Source organism: Solea senegalensis, linkage group LG7 (assembly GCF_019176455.1).
Source record: "Solea senegalensis isolate Sse05_10M linkage group LG7, IFAPA_SoseM_1, whole genome shotgun sequence".
In the NCBI taxonomy this organism is placed as follows: Eukaryota; Metazoa; Chordata; class Actinopteri; order Pleuronectiformes; family Soleidae; genus Solea; species Solea senegalensis.
Window position 1 is genome coordinate 25,599,864 of NC_058027.1, and position 19,786 is coordinate 25,619,649.

General features: G+C 40.4%; 1 protein-coding gene across 1 annotated transcript in view; it reads right to left on the reverse strand.

Moving 5' to 3' along the window:
• gpc5a (glypican 5a) overlaps positions 1-19,786 on the reverse strand; it is a 145,883-nt gene that overhangs the window by 55,503 nt on the left and 70,594 nt on the right. The window contains exon 8 of the mRNA XM_044029464.1: positions 1,848-2,010. Coding sequence (XP_043885399.1) covers positions 1,848-2,010 — 163 coding nt within the window. The remainder of the gene's footprint in view (positions 1-1,847; positions 2,011-19,786) is intronic.

Genomic DNA, 19,786 nt, shown 5'->3' on the forward strand with positions numbered 1-19,786 from the left:
AAGTTGTTTGTTCATTGTTTTGTATATTTGTGCCCTGCGTCTATTTCCCAGTTATGCTTGTGCAGCGTTCATTTCCTAGCTCAAAGAATTATACAATTTTGATATGAACCCCTGTTGTTATCTTGTATTATTATATTTTTTTTCAATAACTCGTTATATCAGTCGAAAAAAAAAAAAAAATTGGCATTAAAGATGTGCCAAACAAACCATTGTGTATTATTAATAAAAGCAAACTCCTGCAGGGATTGACCAGCAGTCTGCTCCAGGTGAGGAGTCCTCGGTGTGTGAGGGTCAGACAGCAGGGGGACAAGATGCTCGACAAAAGGTCACGACAGACAGTAAGGTCACAGCAGACTGATCTGGCCTGCAACAAGGAAGAGGCGTCTCTACTGGAACCGGTGATAAATGTCAGCGACTCCCCACAGCCTCACATGAGCGATTGTTAAGGAGCTTCCTCTGAGCCCGAGCTGCAGAGGCCTGGAGACAGAGTGACGAGCAGTAGAGGAAACATTTACAAGGATAGAACGGCGTGTTTGGATGACACCACAACCTCCCCACACACACACACACACACACTTCCCCCCTTCCTCCCTGTCGCCATAGGCGAAATGAGAGAAGTGATTAATCAGGTTGTTAGCATGTTTGATGGAGAGGAGAGAGGAGAGGAGAGGAGAGGAGAGGAGGAATCCATGAGCTGAGAGCACAAGAGAGTGTGAAAGGTAACAAAATGAAGAGGAAAGCTCTGTCGGTGTAATTCATCGGGGGGTTGCTGACCCTCTGGGGAGCAATAATTTCAATAATTTCCAACATAACGGGCCATGATTGCAATAATATCCCCATAGCAACTATTACCTTTAATGACAATTATTATGACTGCCATTAAATGGAGACTGGAGGAAGTCTTATTAAAACAAAGTATTATGCAACTGCACCTTTGAAGGCTTTCACTGGTATAAACTAGATTTTTGAATTTCCGCAAATTTGTAGAATTTAAAAATCTAACAAATATACACGCTTTAATTGTTGTATAACATGGCTCCAGTTCCTATACGATTACTATCTCGCTAACTAAATAGCACACCAAATCTTCCATGAGCCGTCCCGATATGTGTCTACGCTGCCACCTAGTGGTGATGGAGGTGATCTGCATGCGGACGGTGGTGCTCAGAGATATTTAATTACGTGTGGAAATCTGTGGGGGGGTTTTATAACTGCAACCGGGGCTGCAACTAATGATTATTTTCGTCATCAATTAATCTGTCAATTATTTTCCAGATTAATCCAATAATCGTTTGGTGTGTAAGATGTCACTGTTATCAAAATTAGGAGGTTTCGAAAAATGTCTTGTTTTTGTCCACAAAACCAAAATGATTCGGTTTTTAATGATTTCCTTGTTATGTGGAGCAAAGATACCAGAAAATATTCACATTTAAGAAGCTGAGACAATCAGAAATCTTGTTTTAATCATGAGAAAAGCTTCAAACTGATTTGCTTTGTCCTAAATATTATTGACATTTGTATTGTAGTGGCATCAGCAACCACTAGTGAGGCTCTTGAAAGTATTGGCAGTGCCGCTGAAATGCCCAACTGGATTGCAACACCGCTGCATATAGAGTTGCTTAGGTAACCACATGGTTAACTCTTTAAATCAGTGGTTCTCAAAACTTTTATACCAAGAACCACCTGAGAAAATACTGAGCTCTCGAAGTAACAGCATTATCGCCAACATTAAAATACAGTGGCGTAAATAGACCGAGAAAACAGAGACAGAGGAAGATCGCGTACCCCTGGTGGCCCACGTACCACAATTTGAGAACCGTGGGTACAAACAAGAGAATTTGACTTACTTTTGGAGACTCTGGAGACTTTCCTCTTCACCTCAGCGCCACCTGAACCACCGCAGCCGTCCTCGTCATCACAGTCGCCGCTGTAACGTCCCTCTGCGTCTCCACTGCCGGCTTCGATCTGGTCCAGTGAGCCCAGTTTCGGAATGGACTTTCCTTGCAACAGCTGGTTGTGAAAAAGCAAGACAAGACATTAAAAAAATATATACATATATATGTGTGTGTGTGTGTTTTATTGTTTTGGAGAATTGGTAAAAAGCTGGTTTCATGTAGTTTATTTGACCATGTTTTAAAAGTGCATTTTATTAATTAGTAGAGTCATAAGGAAACTCAAGAAGATGCACAACAGGAACGACAGGAATTGTATTGCAGGACTGTATTTTGGTGATTTTTAAGATTAAAATTATTTTTTTTTCTACAAGTCATAATATTATGTGAATAAAGCGTGAAAAAAAGTTTTTTTGTTGTTGTTGTTGTTGTTTTTTAACAGAACCACAAAAGAGACGACTCCCTTCTCGAGTCCGTGTTCAGCTTCTCAGTTTCTTGCACACAAGCTTTTCAAAGTCCTGATGCAAACAATGATGAGCCAAAACGTTGAGTATGTCCTTATTTGCGAAGCCCAAAACAGATTAGAACTTCACAAAATGCTCCTCATCTCATCCTCATCGTAATTACGACTCAATTCTCGTAATATTATGACTTTCTTCACTGAAAGATGAACTTAATATGCTGGAGAATAATCATTCTTGTGCTGAGAGTTAAGTACGTTTTACTAAATAAAGACAAAACAATGACTCGACATCTTGAGTTGATTGTGCGGCTGCAGTGACCTGCGTGCGTCGCCGTGGAGGAGAGTCTCAATCAAAGCCTGCGTGAACTCGACGGTGAGGGCGAACTAGACGGGAAAACGCGAACACGCTAACTCTCTCATTTACATTCATGGCACGTGAACGGAAAACAAGAGAGAATGCTTTGTGTTGATCATAAAGGTAGTGTCTATATGCTAATTAGCCACTGTTGTGGTTGAGCGTGGGGGGGGGGCGGAGCAGAAGTGTCAGGACTGAGCGGCGAGACGTATCTGTGCGAGTAATTAGCCTGTCCACAGTCTCAGCCCCTCAGTAAGTGACGGGTTGTTGAGGATTCAGGCAGATCTAAGTGCTCTATAACTCCAGTTGCGTGTTAAAGACACTTCCCAACGTACACGTGATTTCGTGGACACGTGTACAGCTCAGTCACATTTTTTTCTTTCATGATCTGAGACATTTTCCAACATATTGACTTCATCAAACGTATATTTCATGCTACACACAATCTGTCACGCACACTCTGAAGGAGCATGAACTGACGTTAAAGAGTGCAGTACGTCACTCAGTGATCCTCTTTATCTTTGTTATTGTACCAAAAAAGCACAGATTAAAGGCTAAAAATTAAGTGAATGCTGCTAAAAATCTAGATTAATCCCATTTCATGTAGTGTATGTTTCTGAAGGTTATCAGTCATCCAGATCTCCACTGGATTTAGTTAGTTACCAAACAATACTCATAAAGTGCTACACATTCATGACTGTAAATAAATCCCCATCTTTTAACTCAGTATTTAGTCTGTTTTGAGCAAAATTGGTTAAAAACTAAAGGCTCTACGCTGCTGCTTTCTTAAAAAATGGTATATTCAAATGTAGAGGTTTGACCAATTAACTGTAACCATTTTCAAATAAATTGCATGGGCTTATAATTATTATGTCGTTAATTGGTTCAGTATCGCTTTTTTACGGAGGTTTACACATTATTTTGTGTGGAAAACATATTTTCATAATAATAAATAATAATTTTCATACAAAAGTTTAAGAAGAATTTGTGTGCTTATTATTTAGTTTAATTTAGCGAATATAAACGTGCAAATTGACGTGACACACCACAATAACAAGTGTGTTTCTGTGAGTGAATTATTTAGATTTTGTCACCAGGGCAACTAAACCACTTCTTCTGAGGCTAACTCTGCAAATAATACTAAAAATGAGGAAAATATTTTCTAAATCGATTTAAATTGTCTTGTTTTTAGAAAAATAATCTGCCCAAAATTCCATAAAGTGTCGATCATAAGCCAATAAATTCTGTCATGTAAGAGCTGTGCTTAAAATGGGTCTTTCCTTTCTTGCTTAAGCTGAATTTAAGAATTTATACTGTAGAATTTCTTATATTTCAACACAAACCAATCCATGTTGGTGAATTATACATCTGTATTTAACATGTCATTTCATGCAAAGCATTGTTTTCGCTTGTTAATTGTAACTAAGCTGTAATATCTTAGTAACACAAAGTTAGATTTTTTTCTTAAATTGAGATTATTTTCCTTGTGCAAAACTTACTTGCCAAGATATTTTTTTTCTTTTTAGGCAAAAAAAAACAAGAACAATTTCCCAGAAACGAGGCTTATTTTACTTTGTTCAAAGTCACTTTTTGCAGTGTAAACAAAACAAAAACAAAAAAAAAGTGTGGTTTAGGGCAGTGTTTCTCAAGCCTGGTCCCTGGAACCCACTGCCCTGCAAGTTATAGGTATTTTCCTGGCTATTTTCCAGGTGTTGGAGCAGGGGAAACATCTAAAACATGCACTTTAAAAACAACGTTCAAATCTCATGACTGAACACAAAAAGGGGAAATGAGAGGAAAGCAAAACCAAAAAGTCAGAGACTGATTCTGTGTAATCTTTACGCCGCACTTCAGCAGGAAAATGTGGGAACACAGGCACATTTAGTTGTAATATATCTAAAGTAGACCTAAGCACATGTTCCAATTCGTGTGGATGCCACAGCAAATGACGCAATTTGCACCAAAACCGTAGTAAATAATTAATCAAGTCGTGCTATAGCTAATGGTCTTTCACAGACCCACTCATTTGTTCCAAAGCTGAGGAAACATTTGTTATGTTTGACCAAGTCTTTCAGCGCACAGCTCAGCTCTTTTACTCCTCTGGGTCTGGGGAGTAACTGCTGTGTTGCGCTCTCTCGCTCTCTCTCCCTCCGACACACAATGAAGCGAGGCCGAACAGCCTAAGTGCGTTATTAGCCTCACTTCTTCAGATGACGCGAGGGTTTTTGTCCAACACTGGCTCCACGTCAGGTGCTCCGACACGTTCAATGCATCTCCGGGTGAGAAAGTGCTTTGGGTATTCACCCCCGCGGACAGGCCTGTGGCCGTTACCCTGGCGTGTGGAGAGTGTGTGACGGCCAAGTAAGACGTAATCATCTTTTCACACACAAAAGTGCCTGTGTGCTAATTAAGTGTAGACAGAAGAGTATTAGGACCAAATGTAAAGAAAAAAAACAGCATGAATTCTGAGATTTAAGTCAGAAAAGGTCAGAATTATCAGATTAATGTCAGAATTTTCAGATTAAATTCAGAGATTAAAGTCAGAATTCAGAGATTAAAGTCAGAATTTAGAGATTAAAGAAAAAATCTGAATTCTCAGATTAAAATCCGAATTCTCAGATTAAAGTCAGAATTCTGAGAAAAAAAGTCTTAATTCTGAGATTAGGTCATAATTCTCAGATTAAAGTCATAATTCTGAGAAAAGAAATCTTAATTCTGACATTAAAGTCATAATTCTGAGAAAAAAAATCTTAATTCTGAGAAAAGAAATCTTAATTCTGACATTAAAGCCATAATTCTGAGAAAAAAAATCTTAATTCTGAGATTAAAGTCACAATTCTGATATTAAAATATGTAAGTGCACAACTGCCCACACAGTAAAAACATTCTGAACCCAGAGTAGTAATTGGTCAATTTCTATTATTTGCAAATTCCTACGCCAATTAAGAGCAACGCAGCGCAAACACCACAGTGTGTAGGATCATAGTCGACCCAGTGTTAAAATTGAATGCATATTTTTATGAATGCGGCTTCAAAGCGAACACGATGAAGTGAGATTATCTCATGCGCTGTCGTCCTCTAAACGCAGTAGAACGTAATGCTCCTGTTCTTGTAAGCAGTGGCTATTATTAAACTGAACGAAGATAGAACGTGGCCTTCGTTTGACACGGAACATTATTAGAGACAAAGCAGCTCCACTGCTCTTTATTACCCGTTAGATTTGTATTCCCTTTTGCTGCAGTCATTTGCCGTGGCTGCTGCATAATGCAAAGCCAAACACTCTGGGTTCAAACACGAGAGAAAAAAAGAAAAGAATCACTCACATCTTTGTCACATGACAGAAAACAGTAACAAACGGCCACACTGTCAGGGAACTCAGTGAATTATGAAAACACGTGAAAATGTTCAATCTCCAAGGGATTATTAGTCTTAATTTAACCTGGAACATGCACAACAGTGTTCACGTTCAATCTGAGTTTAACCCGAATGGGCAAGAGATCCATATCTGAGATTAAGTCATTAGTAATAATTTTCTTTTTGCCATATCTGGTTTACCAACTTGCTTTCACACTACTTCAAAATAAAAGTCAAGCCAGATAAAAGCTTTTAATCTGACGATGCAGCCATGGAAACTGAGACGTTGACTTAATATCAGTCTCCGCAGACACTGAACATCTTCTCATTTAATGTCAGGTGTAACTGGAATCTGCCTTGTATTGATTTTTATTTTCCCTCTGAGGATGACGTGAGCCAGAGGAAGCTGGTGCACGGGGTTGAATTTGTGTGTTTTAATATGCGCTGCCTTTAAAGATCATATCGAATTTGACTTTTTCTTTTTCTATTCCGGTGATTTGGACTGATATATTTATACCCAAACAGACAGTGAAAGTGTGTCTTGATTCTGCATACACGAATCACATTTCTATTCATATCCAAAGAGTTTTGACAGATATATTGCACATTATAAAAGACATGGATTTGTTGAAAATGCCAAACTTTTCCGTGACATCATCAGTGGGTAGATTTTTGGGAATGACACCCAAGAGACCCGGGTAAGCATGACCTGACAATCTCCTCACTCACAAACCTTTTCATAACAACGTCATAACAATACTCTTCTGTCTCTACCTCACCTCTGTCCCCCAGTTTTCCTTTCACCACAACCGGTCGAGGCAGATGGCTGCACATCTTGCGGCGTGTTTCCACTGGCTCGACTCGACTCAAGACTCGACTTAAGTTGCGTTTCCACTAGCTGGTACCAGGTACTTTGTTTAGTACCTGCTCTGGCGAGGTTCCAAGTGAGCTGAGGTGATACTATGCGTGACGTCGCAGGGAGAGTCACAAGAATCAAGCCGAACAATGCCGAACTGTAGATCAGTTAAAAAGACTTAATAATCCTAAAAATGTGGGTTCATCTCCAACAATGACCAGGGAAATGTCGAAAATCTCAATATTTAACAGAGAAATCTGGTGAGTTTAGCCAGTCCAGTGACGGAGTGTCAAACAGAGTCTGTCCTCCAGTCATGGAGGAAGTACTGAACACATATTTTTAATGAACTGATTCCAATGATTCATTTACACTGAAAACAACTGCTGTACAAGTCACTAGTCACTCATTTGTGTGTGTGTGTGTTGCGTGTAATACAAAGTTTCATGCAGCCGTGCAGTGATGACTCCGCCTACGTTTTCCTTTCACCACAACCTGACGAGGCAGATGGCCGCAAATGTTTGAGTCTGATTCCGTCAGATATGTATTTTTATCTCCACTGATGCCTCCAGTGTTTGCGCATTGTGTGAACTGCAGTGTTTCTCTGTGGTCTATAATGTGGTCTAAGTGCAGCGCCTTGAGATAATGTACAGTAGGTTGTGATTTGGCGCTATACAAATAAAATTAAACTGAATTGATTTGAATTGAACTTCAGGACGGCGGTGGTTTTGTGAGGCATCTTAAATGATGTGGCGTGGAGGACAGTGCGGTATCACTGCGTGTATGGGTTTGGCAGGTCTGAATGGAAACGGCAGTAAAACACTATATAAAGCCACCACATCAGAAATGTTGCTGGCAAAGACGGCCGTGGCTCTGCGATATCTTCATCAGCCACTGCACCAAGGAAAAGCCCAAAGCATCATCCAGGACACCAGTCATCCAGCCCACACACTATTCTCACCGCTGCCATCTGGAAAACGCTACTGGAGCATTAAATCACACACACGCCGCCCGTTTCAGAGACACTTTCTTCCCACAGGTCGTCAGAATAATGAATTGTACAGCACACACACACACACACTCAGACAGCCATACACACGGGAACTAAAAATATACTTGTAATATTTATATGGGCATGAAAGTATGACATTGTTGTTCCATATATCACATTTCGTTCACATTTCTCTGGGTTGAGAATGCCACAGCGATGATTTTACTCTGTAGTAACACATAATTATTTAATGTCGGTATATTCCTGTAACTTTAAAGTTAATTGTCTGTATTTATATAGCGCCTTTGTGGTTTTGATGACCAGGCAAAAGCTGCTTTACACTACTATTTAGCTATGTTGTCTGGAGTAATCTGGGATTAAGTCTCTTACTCAGGGACACATCAGGATTGAGACTAAAGAAGCTGGGAATCAAACCCACAAACCTCACAACCCAAAAACACAAACTGCTCTACCACTGAGGTTTGTATCAGAGGTCAGCACCTCAAAGTGGAACCTACATTTACCAGAGGGATTAATAAGGTTTCTATCTAATCTAACCTAATGGGCTACCAAACACCATCTAATCTGGACCCAGACTGATTCCCAAGAACTGGCACGTTTTAAAGGACCATTTGTTTTTTAAGTAACTAAGCATTTCTCTTAATGCAGACCAATCACGTGCACTGTAAATCATCACATGACCCCCATTCAGCCAATCGCATCGAGCGCTTTTGATCGGGTCAGTCGTAAGAAAAAGGTAATTTCACACGACGTGATCCACAAACAGAGAATGCACACGGCGCTGGAGGTTTAATCAAAACTAAAGCAAAGAGTTTAAAGTTAACAAGGAAAAAAGGGTAAACTTGATTAAATTTGGTTTTAATTTACTTGATTGATTTCCAATTTTCATTTTATTCCCCAAAATTAAGCACTTTTGCTTCAAGATTCAATCCGCATGCACCTTAAGTGTTTTGCTTTTAAATGTTTTGTTTTTCACCTCATATGAGGGAAAAACACATTTATTATTATTATCTTAGATACAGAGGTGATTAATAATCATTTTAATTCAATGTGAAAATGGCAAAAGCAAATGAGAAAAGTTTTATTTCACTAAAACTTTCTTTGCATATCGCTGACTACACAAGAGCACTGATACAAATGTGTAAAATTCAGACAGCACTGAAATAGAAGTGTTCTTTAGACGTGATGACGTTCCAGCACTTTGCATGATGAACATCTCAGAAGATGAATTCATTATCCGTTTCCAAAACGACGTCATTCGCTGGAGAGGAGTGGGTGGAGAAGCTCACGGTTACGGCAGCTTTGCGCCACACTCAGCTGTCAACTCCAATCTGTGACCTCAAACCGCTCATGTATGTTCTTAAGACGCAGTTACAGGAATGGAACACGGGGATGGCGTGTTACTCTGCATCTACCATGTGCACAGTATATAGAATAAAGTGAATGAGGGGGGCTTTTAACATATTTGAGGGGACAACATTTATTTATTTAATCAGTTTATATGGTATATTATTCCACTTGCCATAAAGTCATGTTATTGTTATTCATCAGAGTCACAGAGCCACACAAAGTCAATTTAGAGAGTCCCTAATTTGCCTAATCCCCAAATCTACATGTTTTTGGACTGTTGGAGGAAACCGGAGAACATGCAAACTGCATAATATCAAAAAAAAGGTGCAAAAAAGGGCAAATAAAATCACAATCAATCAAATACAGAGATGATTTTTATGGACTATACCACTGGTATCAAGTAAAAGGCTGAGGATGACAAACAAACAAACAACAAACCAATACAAACAAAACCCAATAACCCGCCCGCCCACCCATATACTACTCAGATTTGTGTGTTCAGGTTTTATTTTGTTCCGGGCCAGGAAGGTCACCATGTCACAGGAGGAGGAGGAGCTTCAGCTTCCTGCTATGATTCAAGTAACAGTCTTTCTTTTCCCTGCTTAGTTCGCAGGAAACAAGACTGTTCCATCGATATGATTGTATGCATCCTCCCTACACCACCATTTCCTTTAGTCAGAGTGACAGCCAGTGACAGCTAACCACATACAGAACACTTACTGTTGATTAAAATTGCACATTATGTGTAGGTTACATTTCCAAAAGAGGCACAAGTTGTCATGTGACAAAATCAATCACACCTTCAGAGATGAGTCAGCCTGTGTGGACTTTAAGAAGCTCATTAGTATTCTCTCTGAACACACTCCACTGTCTGTAAATAGAGGGTGGAGCAGAGAGAGAGAGAGGCGAGAACTTACAACAATCATATTTGCCAGTCAGAGGAGGAAAGGTGTAAGGATGTGAGCAGGTCCCGTGACACTCACTGTCATTTTCCATCTCCCTCACTGCAGCCGCGGCACTGACAGGATATTTATCCAGCAGCAGCAGAGAAGCAGCAGGTCAGTGAGTGAGAGGCAGCAGGTCAGTGAGCGAGAGGCTGGAGGAGAAATCATTAAAAGATGGCGTACAGCGGTACCATCATCCAAATTAACCCTCCATCCTGTGACACGGCGTCGGCAATTTTTTTTTTCCTATTTCTAGCAAATCCCACGACTGTGAGCCATCTCTATTATTGTCCGAGACATAAGTGAGCCGCAGCTTTGAAACAACGTGTTCCTGTGTTAGAATTATCAAAGCTTCAGAGTTTCACAAACACATGCAGTCGGACTAAAGGCCATGATATAATTCCGCACACATGTAGCGTTACGGAGTAAAAAAAATGATTCACGCTGTACATTTTGGCAGTGAATAATAAGGACAGGTGAATGGTGAGGACAGACAGGTGAATGATAAGGACAGGCGAATGATGAGGACAGGTGAATGATGAGGACAGGATGAGTGAGGATGATGAGGACAGGTGAACAGGTGATGAGGACAGGTGAAAGATGAGGACAGACAGGTGAATGATGAGGACAGGCGAATGGCGGGACAGACAGATGAATGACGAGGACAGGTGAATGAGGAGGACGGTTAATGAGGATGAATGACAGGTGAATGAAGAGGAAAGGTGAATGATGGGGACAGGTGAATGATGGGGACAGGTGAATGGTGAGGACAGGTGAATGGTGAGGACAGGTGAATGGTGAGGACAGGCGAATGAGGACAGGTGAACAATGAGGACAGGTGAATGAGGAGGATAGGTGAATGATGAGGACAGGTGAAAGATGAGGACAGGTGAATGATGAAGACAGGGCGAGGACAGGTGAATGAGGAGGACGGTTAATGAGGTGAATGAGGACAGGTGAATGAAGAGGACAGGTGATTGATGGGGACAGGCGAATGAGGAGGACCGGTGAATGACGAGGACAGGTGAATGAAGAGGACAGGTGAATGATGGGGACAGGTGAATGATGAGGAAAGGTGAATGAGGACAGGTGAATGGGGAGGTCAGAATGATGAGGACAGGTGAAAGATGAGGACAGGAGAATGACGAGGACAGGAGAATGAGGGACAGGTGAATGAGGAGGTGAATGATGAGGATAGGTGAAAGATGAGGACAGGTGAATGGTGAGGACAGGTGAAAGATGAGGACAGGTGAATGACGAGGACTGGTGAACGATGAGGACAGGTGAGCATTTGTGACCTTTGATCCATGTTGACTGATAAAAAGGTCAACAGGAAACTGACTCAGTACACACTAGCTCACAGAGAGATACAGCGCCACCTACGGCGACAGAGGCAAACGTCCGCGGCCAATAAGTAGATTTTCTCCTTCGCATGTCCATCAGTGGACTTTTTAAGATGAGAAGATGCGACTAATCACAGCAAATCATACAATGACTTTGTTACTTTAAAAGTACACCGTTTGTGAGATTGTCAAAATAGAACGTAGCATTGAACGTGGCCAATTACATAAAGAGGATTATCCCTCTGTGGCTTAAAGAGGATTTTGATCCATGGAGACAAAGTCGTTATGCAGCAGGTGGATTCATCCGTGTGTTGACGCACTTCGACGTACAGCCAATGACACAAGGACGGCGGGCTAAAAATAAAACTAATGATTATATTCGTAAGCTTTGATGCCTTGTTTCCAATTCAGACCAAACACAAGTCGTGAAGCCACGATTCCTCGCTGGGTGACAACGCGAGCAAACTCCATCTGTAAATCCCACTTAGTTCAATTCAATTCAATTCAATTCAATTCGTATAGCGCCAAATCATAACATACATTATCTCAAGGCACTGTACATAGACAACATCAAAGAGAGCAGAGAACCCCAACAGTTCACCTGCGGCGGCGCAGTGGGTTAAATACCTTTGCAAAACAGCGACGATTGCATTTGCTGCTTAACTTGATTTCCGGTAACTGTGCCCACATGATGATTTACGGGGCACGGCAAAATGTGAATATATCATCGGTGTTAATGCTTCGGGTCGAAAAGGAGGGAGAGAGGGAGGGAGGGAGAGAGAGAGAGAGAGAGCGCATGAATTATTCACAAGCAAAACTGCTGGTCAACCACCACATCAATGACTGGTAAATAATTCAGCTTGCAGACTGGATGAGGAGCTGCTTGCCCCTGATTTTGATTGAGAGACACGGGGACAGGGCCTACTTATAGATTCTTGATGGGTTTTACCACATCAAGACGAGAGGACAGGCAAGGAGGAAAGGAGCCAACAAATAATTCATAGGAGAGGGCCACTGATGAGCAGGATGATGAAATCTCCACTGTGTACGCTCAGATTGCATGATGAATCTGTCAATAGCTGCCTCGCCTGTTTGGTGTTTTCCTTGTAGTCCCCGCTCTGGAGTGGCAATAGTACATTTCCCGTCTGATTCCGGGAGAAACTGGGAGCATTTTCCGTCCCGCTTCACTTCCTCAAGGTCAGGTGCAAATAAATGGAGATGCAAACGAACGTCACAGGCACTGCACGTGGATGAAAGTCAACTTTTGCATGGGGACATCGCTCGAGGCGCGTCTTTGTCGCGTTTCGGTGTTGCAGCCGCGCAAACTGGCAACTTTCATGCACACGCGTAAATTCCCCCCCCGTAATGATAAGCTGCACCAATACACTAATGATTTATAGGAGTAATAGACTGTGTGTAGGGTAAGACCCAGATGTGCAAACAGTCACTCATGTGTACTAAAGTATAAGTGTGTGCACTGGTTTATGTAATTGATGTTTTTGCTGGTCGTAAACTGAGCTGCCATTAACCCCCACACACACTTTCACATTTATATTCACAAACACACACACATTTACAGCAATCCTTTTAAGGACTCGGCACTGACTAGCATTCATTTGGAGAACAAAAACATAGCATTATCTCTAACTTACCCTAACCTTTACCTAACCACTGTTCAAACCTTTCCCCTAAACGTAAGCAGTTCCTCAGAAATAAGGTTCTGACTCATTAGGAACCAGGGTTTGGTCTCCATGACGACTACTGGTCCTGACACACACACTCAGACAGGTTTGTCCAGATATTCGTATTAGGACTCATCAGTTTCTTTTCATTTAGACAGCTGAACAAAAAAACATCTCCTTAACCATAACCATAAAAAGTTAACCCATTAAGACCAGTCTCATGGTGCTTTTCCACTATACAGTTCCAGCACGGCTCGCCTCGGCTCACTTGGATCCACACCAGAGAAGATACCAGGTGCTATTGCTAATGGAAAAAATACAGTTTTGTTTTTTTAAACAAATTTCCAGGCATAAATGTGTTATTCGATCATCATTCACTGGATCTGAGACACACGTCTCACAACAACAGAGGAAGTTGGGATCGTAAAAAAATGTGTGAATTTGACAGAAAGTCAATGTCAAAGTCACTTCCTTCAAAGAAAATAAAGGCCCTTTACTGTGTTTCTGTAAAAGAGTAAAAGATCTGGGAAAAAAATAACAATAATAATGATAAATGTGGTCAAATTACACAAACACAGCAGCATCATAATGATTTTAAGTTCATTCTTCATTTGATCAAGTGGGGAAAAAAAGTGGATGAAAGCGCCCTTTAATGTTGCGTCCGCCTTTGACATCAGATGCAGAATCTGGGCTAGTTTTTCACCCAAATACGTACGGTAAAGTTTAAAAATCGGACTGATTGTATTGCGATTCGAGTCGTGACGATAAGTCAAGCGTCTTTTCAATATTTACGATTCAAAACAAAATGTCACGACATGAGGTACCAATAAACGACAACTACTACAAAAAAAACTATAAACTGTATCTAAGATGTGGGTATTTTAATTTTTCATTGACAGAGAACTATTTTAATTATCTATCTTTTTGATTTGCCAACGGTGTGATTTTGATTAAAGAACAATTAATTGTTCAGCGGGAATGGGAAAAAGCAGCTGATTCTAGCACTTAAGTATAAAATTACGCACCACAACGGCTGATGAACTAATCATGGGCTGTGATAGTGAAGCAAAGTAGAGTCGCTAGAACCAGAGCTGAAACAATTACTCGAGTCATCGATTATTAATCGATTACTAAATGAAATGTCAACCATTTTGATAATCGATCCATCAGTTTGAAGCTTTTTTTCAATGTGAAAATAAGATTTCTGATAGTTTCAGCTTCTTAAATGTGAATATTTTCTTCATTTCTTTGTTCCATATGAAAAAGAAATCACTGAACGTGAATCATTTTGGTTTGCGGACAAAAAACGAGACGTCATTTCCAGGTTCGACAAACACTGATCAACATTTTTGAAATGACATTTTATGGACCAAACGATTACTCGATTCATCGAGAAAATAATCGACAGATTAAACGATTATGAAGAGAATCGTTAGATGCAGCTTTAGTCGCTACTAGAAGAGTCAGATCCACGCTTGCGTGATATCATTAGCATTTTGTTAAAATACTAAATGTCTCAAATGACGTCTCTTTTTGCTTCAGAGGCTCAGAATCATAGGTTTTAGTGAACAGTGACACATTTTCAGAAAAGCCTCAGGTCAGGTTTTTTCTTTTTTCAGAAAATGCTTTGAAAGCTTTTTGTTTGTTTTTTTTCCTTTTAAAGGCCGCCTTAGGTTAATGTCTAACTCTACCCTTAACCTAAGTACAATTCACCCTGTACCTCTCACCCTAACCAGGGCCTTTGAAATGAGGTTCTGCCTCATTAGGACCGGTCTTTTGGTCCCCGTGAGAACTAATGGTCCTGACAAGGTCAGTGCCCGAAGAAAGTCCTGAACGGGGAACAACAATTTATGAACACACACACGCACACAGACTTCGTAAATAAACACAGCAGCAGAGCGACAAAGGTACTTTTTTATCCAAAATACAGATTTCCACGCAAACAATGGGGTTAAAGTTCAAACTCAAAACCGGCAGCCGACAGATAAAATACATCAAATGAGGAGGAAATTGATGTTAAATGACAATTCCGGTCATACACACACACACACACACACACACACACTGACTGCCACACTTCCTGTAAGTAATGAGATGCAAACTACAACTATTTGTAAATCAAGCCCATTTGCAAGTCAAGTCCCACTGAGATGATAACACAAAGTAGAGTCAACGACCGGGAGCAGTCGAGCTGTTTAATGAATCATACTGGATGTATAATATAGAATCCGCCGTGTCTTAAACGCAGCCTCACTGCTACGTGAGATTCCACCTTTTTTTTTTTATTATTCCAGGGTGAGAAGACAAATCATTTCTCTGAAGTAAGCGGTGATATCAGAATTTACACGAACCGTACGAGATGGCGTATTGATTAATTAGCTCCTTTAAACACATTTCCTGCTTCAGGAAGCCTGAGCACAGCAGAACACAAACGATGCAGTCTTCAACTCCTTTGTCAAAGGCAAACTTTCTTTTCCTTTTTTTCTTTTTTGGATCCATCTTCATCACAGTCATGGAAGTGATACTGAGCTTTAATGATTACAGAATGCATCAGTCATAATCGACGTCAATCATGTGACTCAGGAATGTTAGGGTTGAATCTTCAGCTTGAGGCGGCGACTGAGAATAATACACTTACTGGCCACTTTATTAGGTACACGTTCTCAACTGCCGGTCATCAGAATCTCATGCGACACATGTCGGCATGTAGACACGTTCGAACGCATATGAACAGTTAAAAGGGTGATTTAAATGACTCTGAATGTCTGTACTGCTGTGATTTGCCTGCATCTGTAGTGTTTACACTGAATGGATCAAAAAAATGGGAAAATATCCAGTGAGCAACAGTTCATTGGGCGAAAAAAAAGCCTAATCATGGGAAAATGGCCTATCGGACTATCGAAAAACTGTCTGTACATACAGTAGTTTCCATGTTTTTGGACTCAACTGAATGTTATTTTAAATATGTTTTATACTGTTCACTATACAAGTGTGACATGCAAAATCTGGTTTCCTGTTCCATGTTTTCCTTCATTTTAAATTCTTAATACACGATTTTACCATGCAGTAAATTGTACATAACCAGATCTTGAAACTTATTCTGGAAAAATGGGCAAAAGCACTTACTCACAGGACATTTTCAAACCCTGAGGCAGACGTGCTGAAAGACCACATTATTTAGGTGTCCTCTGTACCTAATAAAATGGTCAGTGACTATACAGTATGTATATAAATTAATATTAGTGAGGCAGTGTGTAATATGATTCAGGCCAGTCCAACTCTGAGTTACAGAATAATAATTTACGGCTCATCAGACGTCAGTAATGTGTGGAAAGTCAACACTGTAAATTCATCTTTCATTACATCACTCATGAGATAAACTCTGCCAGCAATGTGCGTGGGGCCTTTCCGTCGACAAAATCTGGCTTTTTTTAGGTCAAACTTGATTACAAATTCAAATGCTGGAGTGACTGGGATGAAGCACGGCGCGGAGGGGGAGGGGCTCGCTTTAACACATGGATCTGTTTGGTTACCATCATGACTGCACACAAAACAAGACAAGGTTCAGTATTTCTTTCACTCCACTCCTGCACAGTCTCCGTATATCTGTATTTCCGTTTCGTCTGGAGGCAGAGCTGGCAGAGAACACGAGGATTTGGCAAACAGCTCTTGTGCACAAGGGCAAATGTTGAATTTCAACACAAGTAGCGTTCGACCGCGGAGGCAAACTTCTGAGGGCTTTCCACTTCACAACAAGACAGAAGCAGGCTGAATGATCAGCGTGTGCATGGAGGAAAAGAGCAACTTTACTGGCAGGTTTTTCCTCCAAATGTCACAATACACTGCCCGTCATCGAGTGCTTTTGAAAAATAAAACCCTCTAAGGCGGAGGCATCAATCTCACGGGCCCCTGAAACTATTTTGTGTGGCCCCCGTTTGACGTCTAAAGGCCCTGGTATACTTCCGCTCAAACTGGTGGTGGAGTATTAAACCAAGCAGAAAGAACATCAAGAGAAGTGGTCGCCATGGAGAGTCATCCGAGCCTCGCACTGGCAACCCGCTAACCGGACCTTTCAGCTGATGTTCTCCATTATCAGTGATGATGTTCCAATTTTGCATCTCATGTCAAGTTTTAAAAAGTACAAATGTCGCTACAAATATCTGCGGTAACCGCCGGGAAATCGTGTAACATTTAGGCAGAAATAGAGCAGACGAAGAAGAAATGATCGGGTTTTTATGCTCGCGCTGATGCGGATCAGCGTCATTGAACGTCAACTTCACACACTGGTGATAAAAACAAATTGAATTCCACAATTGAATCAGTTTTTTGACCAGTTCGAATGCAGTATTATAAACACCCCGTCAGATTTTTTAAAATCTAGACTAATAACAAAATAAATCTGAAATCCAAGTGTTTCAGATTTATTTTGAAACACTATCTACATTATTATTTTAATTTGACTTTTTTGCTCATGAAATATGACGCATTTTTATAAGTGTTCATTTTTACTTCTCTTACCGTCCTTGCTTAAATCTTTTTTTTACAAATACATATATTAAATAACTGGATGAATTTTTTCGGTTTGCTGCCTGAGGCCAACCCGGAGGTAAGACTATATCGAATAGCCACCAGGGGGGGGGCGACTCCCCTAGTTGCAAAAAGGAACTCCCATGTGAATGACAGCCTATGGAAAAATATACTTCTACATCTCACTTGATATCTAACGTCAGAAAACATTAATGGTCTCAATTAGAGCTGCAGCAATTACTCAACTGGTGTTTTTTCAATAATTAAAACAAGTTTCTGATTTTAAAGCTTCTTAAAAGTGACTATTTTCTGCTTTCTTTGCTCCATATGACAAAGAAATCATCCGCCCTATAGTCACTAAATCTTTAATTTTGAGGAATTTAGATTTATTTTAACCATTTTAACACTTTTCTAAGTTTTTTTCTTCCACACTCCTTTTGACAATTTGTTTAAATCTAAGTACAAAGTCTTTTATAAATAAATCTGCCGTGTCTCTGATAATAGAATCCAACAGTTCATACCAATTTATTTTGGAGAAACTCCCAGAGCCGACCGACCGGTTGCTTGGCGGCACAGAAAGTCGGCTGAGGAATTGTGTAATCACTCCATCGGCCGATCTGTCATGGACAGACATTTGTGTTTATGGGAGCCCGGCCCCGTTTGTGGAGTCCTGCCAGAGGACTGCTTTTTTTTTGGACACTTGTGAAGGGAACCATCACACTTCAACCAATCACTTCTGGACAAGATTTTAAATTGGTTGCATTCACACTTAAAAGCAAAAGTAAATGGAAAAGAAAAACCCCAAAGCTGCGCCCGGAGACGTGAGTCGAGTACCAAGCTCTCCGAACATATGTGTGGCAGACGTCTCCGAGAGCTTCCTGCCAAAAAAACACGTAACGTGATTGTGACGAGCAGTCGCTATCACTGTGAATGAATCGTGACAGGTTACAAGGACTCATCTAGTGTGGCTTCAGCTTACGCTCCATTCATGTGACGTGGTACGGAATTAGATTTGATTAGATTTTGTGTAGTGTCCGACTCTTTTGCCGTTGTTTGGGATTCTGACCACGGGAATTAGGAAGTAGCAACTTACCGGGGATTTATCGTCAATGTTATTGTTCTTATTATTATTATTATTATTCTGGTTTTGGTCTGAAACAGCACGGCTGACAAGAGCATCAGTGAGGAGATATTTTGATCGGCTCGTTTGCAGCGATTAGGAGGTTTTTAACCATGAAAACAATTTAATATATGTAAGTAGACCTCCATAACTAAGCATTCTATGTCACCTTTAATATACAGTATTTGACAAAATCTAATTATCACAATTATTACATTTACATTTGATTTTGTGGTTGCTCAATTCATAAAGTGTTACAATGTAATGTGTGATGTAATGTTGACACAAATCTAATTCCATAACATTGTGAAATCATTTTATAGGATTAATATTGTTTGTTTTTGATCATTAATCACGGAATTTGTGTCTCTGCAATCACAGACACACAAAAACAGACTGCACCACATGCTGTTGTGTTATAAATATATGTATATATACATATAATAGTAAGCACTGATGTTGTTCTTTCTTTCACTTTAAACAGAGATTAATTAGCACCATCTTTTGTTTGGTATTCTCTGGAGTTTTTCCTTTTCATGATCGCGTTTATAATCCTATTTGTCAGAACAAATTATATTTGGATTATCAAACAGGTCGAGAATGTGTGTGATTTTAGAGAGAGAGAGAGAGATTAGTGGTCTCTGTGTGCTGATGTTGACGGAAAATAATTGGAAAAAATAAACTAGTGCCGTGTTCTTTTGTGAGGCGTCTAATTAACGCACATTATATTCCACGGCATTAACGCGAGGACAATAAAATAACGGGTTACAGCGTCTGTTTAGTTTGTTTCTTTCATTTCTAGTTATTGATTCTTTCCTGCACATCGAGTCACAGTCGTTCAAGGAAGAATCAGGCAACAACAACTCCTTATATGGACATCCTGGTGTGTGG